This window comes from Mobula hypostoma, chromosome 20 (assembly GCF_963921235.1).
Source record: "Mobula hypostoma chromosome 20, sMobHyp1.1, whole genome shotgun sequence".
Taxonomy (NCBI): domain Eukaryota; kingdom Metazoa; phylum Chordata; class Chondrichthyes; order Myliobatiformes; family Myliobatidae; genus Mobula; species Mobula hypostoma.
Window position 1 is genome coordinate 15,599,120 of NC_086116.1, and position 17,617 is coordinate 15,616,736.

At 42.3% G+C, this 17,617-nt stretch overlaps 1 protein-coding gene across 1 annotated transcript in view; it reads left to right on the plus strand.

Annotated features, from left to right (window-relative positions):
- Positions 1–17,617, plus strand: part of rerg (RAS-like, estrogen-regulated, growth inhibitor) — a 71,444-nt gene that overhangs the window by 38,259 nt on the left and 15,568 nt on the right. The window contains exon 3 of the mRNA XM_063072460.1: positions 10,530–10,586. Coding sequence (XP_062928530.1) covers positions 10,530–10,586 — 57 coding nt within the window. The remainder of the gene's footprint in view (positions 1–10,529; positions 10,587–17,617) is intronic.

Consider the following 17,617-nt stretch of genomic DNA (forward strand, 5'->3'; position numbering starts at 1 on the left):
TCAGCCCGAAATGTCGACTGTGCTTCTTCCTATAGGTGCTGCCTGGCCTGCTGCGTTCATCAGCATTTTGTGTGTGTTGGTTGAATTTCCAGCATTTGCAGATTTCCTCGTGTTTGGGTCTGGTAGTGTCCCAGATGTTTCCTAAATAGTGTAAATTGGTAGGCTGTCTCTGACTGTGCACTGCAACACTTCCTGAGTTCTTAATACAGCAACAAAAAAAACCACCAAAAATTAAATTAAAAGGTGTGAAATGTATGGTTCTGAAGCAAATATTGCAAACTGTCTGCATGGCAACACAAATTATTCTAACTTAAATAAATCAGTGACTCAGCCTCTTTCTGAACCAGATTAAGGAAAATGTGTCTGTGATCAAAGAGTTTGAGGAAAATTCGGCAATGTTCAAGGATGTCTTGTCCAACACACACAAAATACTGGGGGAAGTCAACAAATCAGGCAACATCTATGCGGGGGGGGGGGTGAAGAAACAGTGGAACTTTCAAGCCGAGACACTTCATCAGGACTGGAAAGGAAAGGGGCAGAAGCCAGAATAAAAAGGGGAGGGAAATACGTGCAAGCTGGCAAGCGATAGATGAGACAAGGTGAGAGGGAAGGTGTGTGAATGGAGGGAGGGATAGATGGAAGAAGTAAAGGACTGAAGAAGAAGGCCTATCAGTTTCCTCTGTTTCGCCTCCTCTTTCCCTTTCTTCCATGGCTTATAACCTTCTCCTATTAGATTCCTTCTTCAGGCCTTTACCTCTCCTACATATCCCCTACCAGCTTCTCACTTCATTCCACCTCCCCACCCACACACCTACCCCTTCACCTCATCTCACCTATCACCTGCCTGCCTGTACTCCTTCCCCTTCCCTCACCTTATTTTGGCTTCTTCCCTCTTCCTCTCCAGTCCTGATGAAGGGTCTCGGGCCAGAAACATCGACTGTTTATTTCCCTCCATAGATCCTGCCTGACTTGCTGAGTTCCTCCAGCATTTTGTGTGTCTTGCTCAAGATTTCCAGCAATTTCAGAATTCGTTAATTCGCTATTCCTGTCTCCCACAGGAAGACATGCTGACATATTATTGCATTGCCTCTGAGTGGGGTATGTTCGTTGTTTGAAGGCAGCAGTATTGAAAGGCTTCTGTTTGAGCTGTTGCAAGGTTTTTTTTTCTGAATGACGGTGGTTATATAAAGAGATGGTGACTCATACTTATTGATGATTGTAATGTTCATCCTTACAGGAGAAAATCTGTAGATGCAGGAAATCTAAGGCAACACACTCAAAATGCTGGAGGAATTCAGCAGGCCAGACAGCATTTATGGAAAGAAAGAAACAGTTGACGTTTTGGGCCCAGACACTTCACCAGTCCTGATGAAGGGTTTTGGCCTGAAATGTCAACTGTTTATTCCTTTCCATAGGTGCTGCCTGGCCTGCTGAGTTCCTCCAATATTCACCTTCGGTATCTGGCAACAAGTAGGTTTTTCACACCTCTGACTTTGGTTTACCAGATGTGCGAAGTGCCATTTTACCCCCCTTGTGATGCCTTTGGAATGCCCTGCTCTGTTATGCAAATCGAATCTGATATTTAAAAAAAATTTCTGCTATAAACAATCCTCTTCCAATTGTCTTGAAGTAAGCAGCCGCTTTGTGGGTTTAAGAAAACGGTAATTAATTTGACCTGCCAAAGGCAAATGACAGCAATTCAGTCTGACATCCTAGCTATCGTGGACTGCAGACTGTTGGTATAAAGCCAACAAGCATCCCCACTAATTGCATGAGTGTTAATGAATGTAATCAGTATTCACAATTGTTGTAATGAAGCTAATAAAGGAAGATGAGGTCAATAGAAAATAGCGACAATCGTGTTTTGACAACTAATACAGTTAAGGCACACAACTGGATGTTACTAGACAGGAGAGCTCACGTTATAAGGAGACACTGGGGCTTTATTCCCTGGGGCATAAAAGGCAGAGAGGTGACTTTACAGAAGTATATAAAATCATAAGGGGCATTGATAAGGTGAATGGTCACAGTCTTTTTCCCAAGGTAAGGAAGATAAACACTCGAGGACATAGATTCAAGGTATAACAGGAAAGAATTTGAAGGGAACCTGCGGGGAAAGTTTTTCACACAGAGTGTGGTAGTTGTATGAAATGAGCTGCCAGTGGTAGAGGCATGTGCAGTTACAACATCCAAAAGACATTTGGACAGCCACGTGAATAGGAAATGTTTAGAGGGATGTGGACCAAATGCTGGCAAACTCAATCAGATGGGCGACTTGGTTGGCCTGGACGAATTGGGTTAAATGATGCATTCCATGCTGTGTAAGTCTCGCTATAGAAACAGCTTTGGTGAGTGTAATTAGTTTCAATATAGTCGTTATCAGTTATATTGCTTTGTTTATATATTTCTGTAGTGATTGTTAGTATGTGTAACCTTCATTCAACACAGTTCTTGGCTAGAATTTTTACAATAATGCTGTTGTCTCAATTTCAATTACGCATACCTACTATGCCTTTTGTCTTCTCCTCCTTTTGGTTTTCTATCGTATGTTTTCTGGAAGCTTTTCAGATTTAACCTATATAATGCAGATGAAAAAATACAAAGTCTACTCTTCTTGGGTTGAATTGTTGCATTGGATTTTAGCATGTTTCTTGCACCCTACACCAATGACCAGATTTGCTCTCTCTGCATCTCACTAATGAATGTAACAAAACTTTTCTTTGAAGAGCCATTTCTAAGTAGCAAATTGTCGAATTGCATTATGACATATTTTACACTGATAACATATTACCTATGGTTTAGTCAGAGTTTTATCGATTTGCATATAGCCATTATTGTAATGCTTTAACCAGAATGCACATGTTATCTCAGGTGCACTTTTCATTATGCCTTCAAAAGGAATATAAATGAATGGGGGAGAATGCTGTTTAGCTCAGAAAGATTGGTTGGGGGTGTATAGGAATTTGGTGCTGAGAGGAGGGGATATTACTTTGAAGTAGACATTTGGTAGAATAGGTAAATGATTCCAGACTATTACAGTAAAATATCATGTCAATGTTAGTAGAGGGTATAAATTTAAATTGGTGTGAGTGTCACATACTCCGTGACGGGTTAAAGAACCAGCAGAAATGGAAAACACTTTGGAGTCCAGTATTGCTATAAACTAATAATATTTATTAGTAACTACACAATACAGTAATATAAATGCAGATAAATCAAACAGGTTGGCAATGAATATATAGTCATAGTCATACTTTATTAATCCCGGGGGAAATTGGTTTTCGTTACAGTTGCTCCATAAATAATAAATAGTAATAGAACCATAAATAGTTAAATAGTAATATGTAAATTATGCCAGTAAATTATGAAATAAGTCCAGGACCAGCCTATTGGCTCAGGATGTCTGATCCTCCAAGGGAGGAGTTGTAAAGTTTGATGGCCACAGGCAGGAATGACTTCCTATGATGCTTAGTGCTGCATCTCGGTGGAATGAGTCTCTGGCTGAATGTACTCCTGTGGCCACCCAGTACATTATGTAGTGGATGGGAGACATTGACCAAGATGGCATGCAACTTAGACAGCATCCTATCTATCTATCTATCTATATATATATATGGAAATATATATGAAAACCAAGCTTCTTCAAATCTAGGGGAAAATAGATAGTCTTATGATGATGAGTAAAGTTCAGTTCAGTTCATGGTATTGAGTTGGGTAGTGATGGAGAGGGAGAGATTTGAGTCTTCAGATGAGCTGAGCCGTCGATCTTCCCGTTGTCCTCCGAAATCCTTTAAAAGTCACTGATTGTGACCACAACAAAGGGGACCGTTCTTCTGTGGTGGAGCTATCAACCCAGGTGAGTGTTGGACACGCAAATAACTCCCCACCGGTCACAAACCCTTTTCACACTGCGAGAACCGCTGATCGATCCACCTGATCGATCCTCCAAAACCCACCTTTTCTGTGGGCACAACAAAGCTCATTCAGTGTCCAAAACCATGTGTCCCTGGTCTATCATCTGACCTTCTGTTTATCTCCCCGTACTGAGTACCAACTGTCCCTCAAATAACTCCTCCCTTCTCTGTGTAAGAATGTACAAGCAGGCAATGTCCTCGGAGAAAGTATAAACAGCCTGTGAACACTCTTCGTCTCTCTCTCTCTCTTTTAAACAAGGTGTTTGTGTTAAATATCTCTCTCTCTTTTCAAAAGCACAGTTCATAGGGGTAATCGAGCACAGTTTATAGGGGTAATTCAGGACCCCGTCACAGGGAGCAAATTTGAAGCCGCTGAGTTGAGAAAAATTCTCAAGAAGTGTTACAGGTTAGAAATGATCTATTCATGGACCATCACAAAATATAGGTGCCTTCTTAATGATTTTTGGTACTAGATTGGTTAAGTGAGTATATGGAATTGAATGAGCGGATGGCTTTTCTGAAACTTAATGGAATATCTAGCTATGCTTTAACAGAATGCTGGAGAGGCCATTGACAGTACTGTTGACGTTCACTGTGTTCCTTGTTAGTCAAATTACTCATAATGGATCGTTACATTTTCTTTCCCTTTGCTATTTGTCCAAGATGCAGATCTAGTTTTCCTCACAGCATTTGCAATAATTATCCAACCTGTTGGCTGTGTCAGGCTGACTTATGAGGTGATATTTCTATATTGAAAACAGGTCATCTGTAGTTCCCATGGCAAGTCCAACTGAGTCCTCTGATAGATGAGACCAAATTCACTGGAGTCAGTCTAGCTTTGAACATTGACCTGGATGAACTGAAACAATAAATCTTTCATAAATTAGTGGCAAAAACTGATGTCAAACAACATCTGCGGAAAGAAGGATGGGGTTAGCATTACAGAACAATGACCTTTCATCAAAATAATACATCATAATTCTTTTTAACCATTCCTTATTTTCAGCATGTTCTTGCCTAGCAATTATAGTTGATTTAAGAGGCATGCTAGGTGTGCTGTTGAGCCAAAGTGGGTGGAGAGTAGAAGGGCAGTGGGTGTATGACAGTATCTACTTGCTTGCATAGGTCTTTTGGGGGAAGTAAGACTCTTGGAGCCCAGTGCAACACAGACAAAATGCTGGAGGAACTCAGCAGGTCAGGCAGCATCTACGGGAACGAATAAGCAGTCAACTTTTCAGGCAGTGACCTTTCTTGTGGACCGGAAAGGAAAGGAGAAGACGCTAGAGTAAAAAGGTGGGGTGAAGGGAAGGAGGGTAGCTGGAAGGTGATAGGTGAAGCTTGGTGGGTAGGGCAGCAGAGATCACAGAGGGGGAGCAATGAGAGAGGGTCTCACTGAACTGTGGTTGAAGAAGAGATTTAAACTTCCTCAGAGTAGGCATCCCTCAAGTGTACTAGCACCACTGAGTGCCATGTTAGGGGAAGGGATTGTTTGGGATCAGTCTGAGGATCTCAAGCAGTATTAGATTGCATGGTGGTGGGGGAAGCTGGGAATCAGGTAGGTTGGATTGGGACTGACATTTTGTTGTATGTAAGGGGTGGGGGTAGAATTGTGTCCGGCATTAGGTTTAGTGTGTGTTGGGACTTAAGACTGTAAGACATTGGAGGAGAATTAGGCCATTTGTCCCATCATGTCTGCTTCGCCATTTCATCGTGGCTGATTTATTCTCTCTTCTTAGGTTCATAAGGATGCTTTTTGGACAGAGAGGGGAGTTATGGGTCAGGTTAGAGTTTAGGGACTGGGGTGTGCGGGGGGGGGGGTGTGGAATTAGAGGTTGGGCCAGCAGACCAAAAAAGGGCAGTGAGGGGCCCCCCCCCCCCCAATCAGGTTCAACAAATTGATGTTGGGTTCAGGAGTCAGGAGGAACTTGGTCGGATGAACCCCTGGATTTGCGAGTCAGTGAGATTGGTATTTGAGGCCTAGTGTACATTGATCAGCAGGTCCTGGGGTTGAAGCAGAGGATTGGGGCCCCAGGGTCAAATAGAAAGTCTGGAAGTTGAGGCCCGCTGGTCAGAGCTTGCGTGTTTGCAAGTCTGTTTCGTCTGCTGAAGGCTCAGTGTCTGTGAGTCTGGGCCTGCTGGAGGCTGAAGGCAGCCTGACCAATGGAAGTTGAGGCCCGCTGGTCAGAGCTTGAATGTTTGCAGGTCTGTTTGGGCTGCTGAAGGCCCGGTGTCTGTGAGTCCGGGCCTGCTGGAGGCTGAAAGCAGCCTGTCCTGGGGTTGGAGGACTGTGTACGTTTGTGTGTTGGAGGAAGGAATGGGGCTTCTTGTCGCTTGTGTTCTATGTTGTTCTGCTGAGCAGCGTGGGTGTGCTGTGTTGGTGCTGGAGTGTGTGGCGACACTTATGGTCTGCCCTCAGCACACCTTCTGGTGTGTTTTTTTTTAACACAAGTATCTCATTGCACTGTATGTTTCGATGTATGTGTGATAAATAAATCTGAATTTTGAACAAAAAATTGTAAAATTAGAGTAAGTGGAGATCTCATTGAAACATAAAACTGTTAAAGGGCCGGTTGCTGGGAGGATGTTCTTACTGAATGAGGAGTCTAGGTCCAGGAGGCACAGTCTGAGGATGGATAGACCATTTAAGACTGAGATGAAGAGAAATTTGGTCACTCGAATAGTAAACCCTTAGGAATTCTCTGCATGGGGACCCTGTAGAACATTTGCATTTAACTTCATGTGAAGCAGAGGTGATTAGATTTCTAGATATTAAGATAGTCAAAAGAAATGAGGACAGTGCTGGAAAGTGTTGTGGAGGTAAAAGGTTAGCCATGATAAGCAGAGAGAATTTAAAGGACTGAATAGCCTCCTTTTTCTATTTCTTGTGTTTTTGAAGCATGCCATTCAGGAGCCTTCAGATAATGGCCAATTCTCATCATTTTGTATCCTGTGCCACTGGTTATAAATTGAAGGAGATGATCCCTGTAACTGCCTCCACATGGTTCAGGTGGTCTGGGTGATGTCAATGTAGGTTCACACATTCTCCCTGTGTCCCCACTGGTTTCCTTTGGGTGCTCAATTTCCTCTGACATCTCAACATTATGTGGGATCATAGTTTGCAGGTGGTTGGCAGGATCTGAGGGGAGAATAGAATTGGATTTCTGCAAAATTAGGGTATACGGGTTCTAGATGATCAATGTGGACGTGACAGTTTTGTGATAAATGATTCCATAACTCTAAAACTCATACTGATCCATGGGTCTGTACTTGTGTGATTCAACTGAGTATCTGAGTGCTTTCTGAAGTAACTCCAATGAACAAAGATTTAATATGAAATTGGATAATGAAGAAGACTTTTAGAATAGTCCTGTATTATGGGAAAGTTAATAAAAGAGGTTTCTTTACAGATCAAATAAATCCAACTGGTGAGTCAGAAGATTTGAAACTGATTATGTGTGAACTTCATTTTTTATTCAGAATTTCATTTAGTCCGTTTCATGCAAGAATCCCCAAAATTAATCAGCAAATGTCTGCTCCGTGCAACATTTGCATAGTAGTTTGTTTGGGGGTTCCTGGCTCGTTAATGCTGTTACAGAGATTATCCTTCAGTAATAATCATCAGTGAGGCACAGAGAAGATCTGTATTTACTGACAGCTACCTTTATTGGCTCAGTTAGCAAACACCTGAATTTCCAAAACTGAATAGCTATATGCACACACACCTGGTTTCCCTCACCCTCCATGAAGAGTTAAAGAAGAGAAGAAGTAACACCCAAGGGAAAAGAGTCTGTGCTGGCCAGGGGTTCTTCTTGATCTCAATATAGTTCCCACATCTCCAATATGGGGTCATCCAGTTCGGTAACGGTTGGTCTCTGCGGAGTTGTCACTGTCTGTGCTCCCAAAGTACTCCATCCTAATTCTTTTCCTTACCGGATCAATCGAGCAAGGAGGCATAGGTTACAGCAGCAGCACAATGATGGTGTGCGCTCAGGGTGATGAAAGAATGAGTTTGCGCTTACCAGGCAAAGGGGAATATTTCTTTGAGAGATTAGGAGTTCAGATGAGCAGAGGTGTTCGCAGTACATGTCACTTGTGTTGAGATGTAAATGAAGTTTTCAATTTACCATGAAGGTAATTCAAAAGTGATAGTGTTTTCTGAGCATACAGTACTGTGCAAAAATCTTAGACATATAGCCAGGGTGCCTAAGACATTTGCATAGTCCTGTAGTAATTCAGTGTATTGCACTGTACAGCTGCCACAGAAAACAAAAAAAAATCATGACATATGTGAGTGATGATAAACCTGATTCTGTTATGGGTCTCTATTGTGGACTGATATCGTAAAGGTGGCAGGGAGAGGGGAGTTATGGTTGGGAAAAGAGGAGGGGGGCAGGAAGTAGCAGGGAGACATTCTGTATTGATCGATAAACCTATCGTTTGGAATCAAATGGCCTTGCCTGGTGACTCAGGGCTGGGTGCATCTGCACCTGCACCACCGGCACCGTGCCCCCTCCCCCCCCCCACCCCAGCACTCCGTCTCTGCCATCTATCCCACACCCCTCAACCATTCCTAATATCCTTTGCTCCCGCCAGAATTACAGATGCACTCTCTGCTCAATATTGACAAATACAGTATGTACACAAGTCTTAGACACCTTAACTATATACACTGTATGTGCCTAAGACTTTTGCACAGTATCGTATGCGCCTGTACTGCTGCTGTGAGCTAATTTTTAATTGTCCCTAATTTTTAACTGTACTTGTGCACTTGACAACTAACTCAACTTGTTGACTTCAGGGTGAAGCTTTGTACTGAGTCTTGATCAGACACCATCTGTCCTGGCACTGATTTTCTTGAAAGGCACAGAAGAGTTAAAGGCATATTCATGATGATGAGTGAGATAAATGTTGAAGACAGGCTATATAAACATGGCTTAATCTCCACTGAGTTTAAAAGATTAACATCAAAAACAAATTTAAAAACAAAGTGATTGAAAATAAAAAAATGTAATGAACATGTTTCTTCTAGTGGGGAGATCCAGGAGAAATTATCATTTTCAAATCAGAACTGTGTTCGTAAATCAAGAAGCATGTCAATTGGAAGTTGAAGTTCAGGAGTCATACTTCAAAAGTTGCCACATCATTTCAAATTGCCAAGGATGCAGTTGATAGGTTTTTAGTTAAGACTACCAGGTGTTACAAGGCAAATGCAAGTAAATAGGTTTGAGGAACAGATCAGCCATGGCAGAACTCTCATGTACACACGAAAAGGAGCAAGAAAATGCAAAATCCTGATGAGGACACTAATGACCATTTTGATGGATTGACAACATGGACCAATAACCTTATTTTGCTCGGAGTTTGCTGTGTTGCTATGTAACCGTGAGAACAATGCCTATCAGTTGTTGCAGTACATTATCTAATTAGAGGTGAGTGAACACACTGCTGCGAATTTGTTCTGCACTTTACTCATAAATTGGTGCAACTTAACTGGTAAATTGCTTTGTAGCGACTTACTTTGGAAAAACTTAAAGTCAGTGAGTTACCAAAGAACATTATTTGGAAAAAGAAACCTCATCCTACAGTAAGTTGTAAATGGAACAAGGCTGTTGTAATGAGTATTACAAAAATTTACCTTTTTTGACCCACAGGTTCTTTGACCTGGACCTGGGGGATGAACTGCTGTGTTTAATGATGTTCTGCTAATTTTATTGCACTGGAAGAAGCTTGCCTTTTCAAACTATGTAGCCCAACAATTATCTTAGAAGGTCATGACTTAAAAGAACTTAATAGGTTTTCTTGTACATTTAGAAGATGGATTTAATTTTTGGTACTCCATAAGTGATGCGTACTGCTTTGTCTTAAAAAAATCTGAAAGACCTGCTATCTACCAGAGTTTTTGACAACTATCTCTGGTTTATACTTTCGGTATGAGGCGTTTAAAGTTGTGCATTCCTGCTTCCTGCCAAGTGATGGCTGATACTTGATGAGTTTAATAAGTTAATGGTCAAATCTGTCACTCAAACTGATTAAAGGAGGTATAAGCTGGTTGGGGGTATGTTTGAGAAGTAATTTATCTTGAATAATAAAACAGATAAAGAGTCACATAGTATGGAAACAGCAATTCCATACCAACCATCAAAAATCCATATGTACTCATCTTCAATTAATTCCCCCTCCTCTGCATTCCTGTCAGTTCTCCCCAGAGTCTGTCACCTTCCTGCTCACTGGAGGAAACTCACAGGGGCCCATTAACATCACACATATCTGGGAAGAAAGCAGAGTGCCCAGAGAAAACCCACACATTCACCGAGAGAACCTGCAAACTCTACACAGGCAGCACCCAATGTCAGGATAGAACTCAGCTACTGGCTGCACCACTGGGTTACCTGCTCGGTTTCCAAAGGAAGGGTAATTGATACGTGGAATTTATCAGCGTGAAGCAACCTTCCTTCAATCAGTTAAAAGGCAATTGAATGTAATGCCGCGGATACTTGGATTACATGGCACTATTCATTCACACTTATCTGGTCACTAAATTAAAGATTGTACTATTTCTTAGTTGTAACACGATCGGCTTTTATTAGTCATGACCTCATTTCCTTTTCTTTGCAGCTATTGTGGTCAGGTTTCTAACCAAGAGATTCATCTGGGAATATGATCCAACACTGGGTGAGTGTCATTTATATACTATTAATGATCTGATCGCACCATGAGATTGTTGCTTGGTTAAAGTAATTCCAGGAAGACAGAGTGAAAGCATCCAATTCGTTATTGTTGAGGGGCCATCTTCACTCTCAGTCCTAATGCAGGGTTTTGATCTGAAGTGTAGATGATCTCTACCCCCACCACCATCAACTAGGGGTGATTGACCGGCTGAGTTCCTCCAGCAAATTGGTTTGCTGCTCCAGATTACAACATCTGCTGTCTCTGGTCTCCAACTTGTTAGAGTTGCCCAAAAGACTACAATGGCCTCAATATTACCGGAGAAGGAAGGTGGTGGTTCAGGGATTGAGGTACCAGCAGACCCAGATATGTGGGTATCCCAAAAGATTTACTGAATTGAAGTTTTATCTTCTCTCCTCTATGAAGGTTGGAAGGTCTGAGGTTGGAGATCAGGAAACAGGAACAGGGAGGAGGAGGAGGAGGTGGAAATAAAGATTGAAATGGAGGTGGAAGAAGAAAGCATGGCTGAGGAGTGTGGAGACTAGAAAGCTGGAGCAGAGTGAGGCCAGTGAGAGCAAGGCGTTAAAGAGTTTGGAGGGTGGTGTGAAGGACAGCTTAGGGGACTGAGGAAATTGTCTCCTTGCCTGTGAGCAGAGCTGGAAAGCCATTTATCTTCGAGATCTGACCCTGCTCTCGTTCTCATTTCACTGCAGCTCCCAGTTTTCCCAAACCACTTGGAAACCTGAAAGGCATTGAAAAATGAGGAACGTAGCCTTATTAACATCGCTTAGGCAATGAACACTCCTAGAGAGGAGTTATTGGTCCACCAAGCAAACCACTGGTGTTACTAGATTTGGTCAGTTAGGATCATTTTGGTGAATGAGATGAAACTCAACAATTACTTTATTTTTAACTCTTGGTTTTGATGAAGAGAAAAAATGCTTTTTATTAAATCCAGGCAACACATACAAAATGCTGGAGGAGTTCAGCAGGCCAGGCAGCATCCACGGAAAAGAGTACAGTCAACGTTGCGGACCAAGACATCAACTTTACTCTTTTCCATAGATGCAGCCTGGCCTGATCCAGCATTTTGTGTGTGTTGCTTGGATTTCCAGCATCTGCAGATTTTATCTTGTTTTTTTTATTAAATCCATTTACATTTCAGTTTGCCTTGCTGATACATAAATCGCTTTTCTGACAGGGTGATTGGTTTTTCAGATGTTTGGCTGTGTTCTGTAGTCATCTAATTAAGCTATACATAGATGAATAGAGGTTGAATCTCCATTTAATAAACTATGCAATCCATTTATAAGCACCATTCTGATTAGTGTCGTAGATCTAAATTCATGAGCTCCACATACACAGGTTTGAAGCTTTTATTTGCTGTTTAGTTAACCCTCAGATGAAAGGAGCATTTTTTACATAGAATTATATACACTCAGTGTATAAAGTGCAGTCACCAAAATAATGCTTTCTGCATTGATAAATGTGCGAAAGTCTTAGACACTCTGGCTATGTATATGTGCCCAAGGCTTGAACGGTATTGTATCTGTATCAATGAAAATGCTATGGAGAGATAGTTCTGTGGGACCAGGAGCTTTGGGATCTGGTTTGTCTTTGCTTAGATTGAATTCACATAGGCATTTGCAAGCAGTTAAAAAGGAGACTTCAATCTCATCAGGAATCCAGCTCCCAGATGTGAAGGTTAATTTTAACTTCATAGTTCTTTTCATTTGCATTCACATAAAATCTGTACCTCTGAAGTTAACCTAACAATGACGGTAGTGAGGGAACTGTGAGGTAGGATGTGTCTATCAGTTAGGCTTGATTCAGAATGAATAGTAGGTTTATTGGCTACTTTAAATTTCCACTTGGTGTAGTTAAGTGGCATAAGATTCAAAGGAGTATTGATAGGCTTGTGCGAGAATAACTCACAGGGAAATTAAAAAAAATTGGAATAGGACTGGCCAATGGGGTTGCCCTTCTGGGAGCCAGCATGCACCTTGTTGGCTAAATAGCTTCTTCCTGTGTCATCATAAGAAAGAGAGAACAGGATCCCTAACCTGGAGGTTGGAAGGAGAAAGGACAACTCAGTTTTGCATATTACTTGAATAAGTAATTAAACCAGTGTTTTGTGTGTTTATAATAAAAAAAATGTGCTTTTAATAAATGTTATTTTATTTTGATCATTTAAGACAGCTTTAATCCTACTGCCCACCCACACTTTGGGGGCAATTTGGAGTGACCAATTGATTTACCAGCCAGCATATCTTTAAGAAAACCTAGAGGAAATTCACTTGGTCACACAGAGTATTTGAACTCCACACAGTTAGCACCAAAGGTTGGGATTGAACCTGTATCAGTGGAGCTGTGAGGCAGTGGCTCCACCGTCTGTACTGGCCTAAACTTCTCAGCTTTGTAGCTTCTACATTACTACCTTTAAAAAACATGAATCCATGGAGCATGTTTATTTGAAGAAGATATTTGCCCCTTTTGGACTCCATCCTATATTACGATTATTTCCATGATGACTGTGTCATATCATTTTAATACATTAAACTCAGTGGTTAAATTACTCAATTAGTAATCCAGAGACCTGGGCTGATGGACTGGAGAAATGGGTACAGATCCCATCATATTAGCTGGCAGAATTAAATTCAATTCATTCAATAAATTTGGAATAAATAATTTGTATCAATTATGATAATTATGAATGTAATAATCGTTGGGAAAATCTTGGGATTTGCTGCCCCTACCTGATTACAGAGCCACAATGATGTGGGCTTTGAAATAACAGCAAACCTCTGCAAGTAACAAGTGTAAAACACAATAAACAGGGCAGATTATCTGGCCTCAACCCCAATGCAAAATATAACAAGGGCACATGCTACAATGTCTTCCTAAACATCCGAGGGCTTTCGTCTAAACTGAATGACTGTACTTAATTGTACTGGAAGTTGTACTTAAAGTAATGGCCTGACTCAGTCATGGAATTGTATCTTTCGAGCAATGTCCCAGTCTCCTCGAAACCATCCTTGGATTGGCCTGTGTTCCAATGGTACAAGGTGGTACAGTGATTAAGTTAAAGGATGGCAATCCAGTATGGTGGCTGTGGAAGTTAACCTGGAGTTAAAAAAGACAGTCACTAATGAAGACAACAAAACTATTGGATTTACACTCCATCTGGTTCACCAGTGTCCTTGGGAAATCTGCCATCGTTACTCATTCGACGTGTATTTGGCCACTATGTTTGCCTCTTACATGCCCCTGAAATTGACATCCAGTTGTGGTGCATTTAGTGATAGGAAATAAAGAATGGCCTTACCAGTGACATTCAGAACCTGAATAAGTAGAGACTTCAATATTGATTCAAAACCCCGTTCTCATGGGAAAAGTTCCAACGAGGAAACTTCTTGTTGGGTTTTACCTGACCACTTTGATCTATTGGTGAAGCAGTACTTCTCCACATTGAACAATAGTTGGAAGAAAGTGTTGCTAATTTGGTTGACATAAACAACACATTTCACTGTATGTTTTAATGTAATGTGACAGATAAAGCTGAAAATGTGAAAGTCACTGGTATTGCTGATATTTAATACCTGACCCTAATACTTTTTAACCTAAGGAGGCAAACCCATTGAGTGGGCCTGAAGTGTGCACCCCTGTCAGGTGTCAGCTGTAATACATAGTCATAGTCATAGTCATACTTTATTGATCCCGAGGGAAATTGATTTTCGTTACAGTTACACCATAAATAATTAAATAGTAATAAAACCATAAATAATTACATAGTAATATGTAAATTATGCCAGGAAATAAGTCCAGGACCAGCCTATTGGCTCAGGGTGTCTGACCCTCCAAGGGAGGAGTTGTAAAGTTTGATGGCCACAGGCAGGAATGACTTCCTATGACGCTCTGTGTTGCATCTCGGTGGAATGAGTCTCTGGCTGAATGTACTCCTGTGCCCACCCAGTACATTATGTAGTGGATGGGAGACATTGTCCAAGATGGCATGCAACTTAGACAGCATCGTCTTTTCAGACACCACCGTCAGAGAGTCCAGTTCCATCCCCACAACATCACTGGCCTTACGAATGAGTTTGTTGATTCTGTTGGTGTCTGTTACCCTCAGCCTGCTGCCCCAGCACACAACAGCAAACATGATTGCACTGGCCACTACAGACTCGTAGAACATCCTCAGCATCGTCGGACAGATGTTAAAGGACCTCAGTCTCCTCAGGAAATAGAGACGCCTCTGACCCTTCTTGTAGACAGCCTCAGTGTTCTTTGACCAGTCCAGTTTATTGTCAATTCGTATCCCCAGTTATTTGTAATCCTCCACCATGTCCACACTGACCCCCTGGATGGAAACAGGGGTCACCGGTACCTTAGCTCTCCTCAGGTCTACCACCAGCTCCTTAGTCTTTTTCACATTAAGCTGCAGATAATTCTGCTCACACCATGTGACAAAGTTTCCTATCGTAGCCCTGTACTCAGCCTCATCTCCCTTGCTGATGCATCCAACTATGGCAGAGTCATCAGAAAACTTCTGAAGATGACAAGACTGTCTGCTTAACGTCCAGAACAAGTCTCATTTCTGATTAGGTCATTGTTGTCCTAGCAGTGGTGTCCTCGTAAGAGAGGGACATTCTCACCAGCAGTAGCTTGGTGGACATCACTGTTAAACTAACCAGGACTGGGATAGAAATCTAGGCAACTGTCTCAACATACTTAGCTTCCACATCACCCAGCTAATGCAAATAACATCTTGGACAAAGCAACTCACTTGATAATCACCACATCTAAACAGTCACTCTTGCCATCACTGAGTTACCATGGCTGCAGAGTTTACAGTCCATAAGGTGCACTGCAGCCGCTTAACATGTCGTCTTCTGCAACCTCCCCCCAAAAGAATAACTTCTACCACCCAGACCAGTGCAAACTCTGCCGTGGCTGTGAAAGGAGGAGGGTTGGGTATGGGGCAAGCAACCCCATCCTGAAAAAATCCAGTGCCGCAGAAACGCCAACAGAAGCTGCAAAGACCTCACCTTTGCCTGGAAGTCATGTAAGGTTGTGCAGTGAAGCAGAAGTCACAGGACAAATCAACCTTTAGTCCAGGACAGGGATAGAATCAGAGCAACACACACAAAATGCTGGTGGAACGCAGCAGGCCAGGCAGCATTTATGGGAAGAAGTACAGTCGACGTTCCAGGCGGAGACCTTTCGTCAGGACTAACTGAAAGGAGATAGTAAGAGATTTGAAAGTGGGAGGGGGAGGGGGAGATCCGAAATGATAGGAGAAGACAGGAGGGGGAGGGATGGAGCTAAGAACTGGAAAGTTGATTGGCAAAAGTGATACAGAGCTGGAGAAGGGAGAGGATGCTGAATGCTGAACACCTACGCTCTCCGCCAGAGAAAGCAGGATCTCCCAGTGGCCACATATTTTAATTCCACATCCCATTCCCATTCTGATATGTCAATCCATGGCCTCCTCTACTGTCAAGATGAAGCCACACTCAGGTTGGAGAAACAACACCTTATATTCCGTCTGGGTAGCTTCCAACCTGATGGCATGAACATTGATTTCTCTAACTTCTGTTAGTGCCCCTCCTCCCCTTCTTACCCCTTCCCTTATTTATTTATTTATTAACCCCCCCCCCCCCCTTTTTTTCTCTCTCTGTCTCTCTCACAATCACTCCTTGCCTGCTCTCCATCTTCCTCTGGGCTCCTCTCCCCCTTTCTTTCTCCCTAGGCTTCCCGTCCCATGATCTTCTCCCTTCTCCAGCCTTGTATCCCTTTTGCCAATCACCTGTCCAGCTCTTGGCTCCATCCCTCCCCCTCCTGTCTTCTCCTATCATTTCGGATCTCCCCCTCCCCCCCTCAAATCTCTTACTATCTCTCCTTTCAGTTAGTCCTGACGAAGGGTCTTGACCTGAAACGTCGACTGTACCTCTTCCTGTAGATGCTGCCTGGCCTGCTGCATACCACCAGCATTTTGTGTGTGTTGCTTGGATTTCCAGCATCTGCAGATTTCCTCGCGATAGAATCAGAGGCTGTTATTGGCAGCCTCTGCCCCACCAGGGATGATGGACTTAAAAAGAAGACCAGTACAGCCAGCAGATGCAGGGGAACATGCGCTCTGCGTCGCCCGTAATGCTGTCTTGGAAAGTGTCTGCCCTTCTTCTGTTGTTGCTAAGTTAAAATAATGGAACTTTTCACAACGCTTGGGAATCCCTTTGTGGTGGTATGAAAGAGATCTCTCCATCACCTCCTCAAGAACAATGAGAGATGCACGGGGGATGATCCATCAAATGAATAAAAAAAACCTAATACTATTCACAGAGTAACTTCATTAGCAGTTTTACCACCTTCTCAAGACAGTTTATAGAGTACATAAAATTAAAGCTCTTTGTCTGAGTTGGCAGCAAACTTTGTAACCCTCAGCTAACTTAAAGCCAATTAAAGTTGCTATAAATTTAATCCTAACCCTAACCCTAACCTTAACCCTAATGCTTTTGTATTGTGCACTAATTTTGTAACTTATCCAGAGCAGATGTTTGGAAAGTGTTGTTGGAGAACCTATGTCCTCCCCAGGGATGCACAGAATACTGTGACCATGTGCCACCATGGACTTGTTGGAGTCATTGGGAACTTTGAAAACTTCCAGTTATCTCCTTGTTTAAGGTTCAGATTTAGATTTAGATGTATTTATTGCATGTACATCAAAACATATGGTGAAATGTGTCATTTGAGTGAACAACCGACACAACCAAAGATGTGATGGTGTCAGCCTGCAAGTATTGCCACACATTCCAGTAGCAATATAACATGCCTGCAAGGCTTGGTAGGACAACACAGAACAGTACAAGCAAAACCGACCCCGCTCAACCAACCCCAGGACAGTCCACCTTTGGCCTCTAGTAGACTCGTGGATTTGCAGACATTGGGCTTTGACTTCCCCAATGGACTTGCAAAGACTTGCTGACCCAGGCTTTAGCAGACTTTTGGATTTCCAGTCGATATTCTGGCTTTGATCA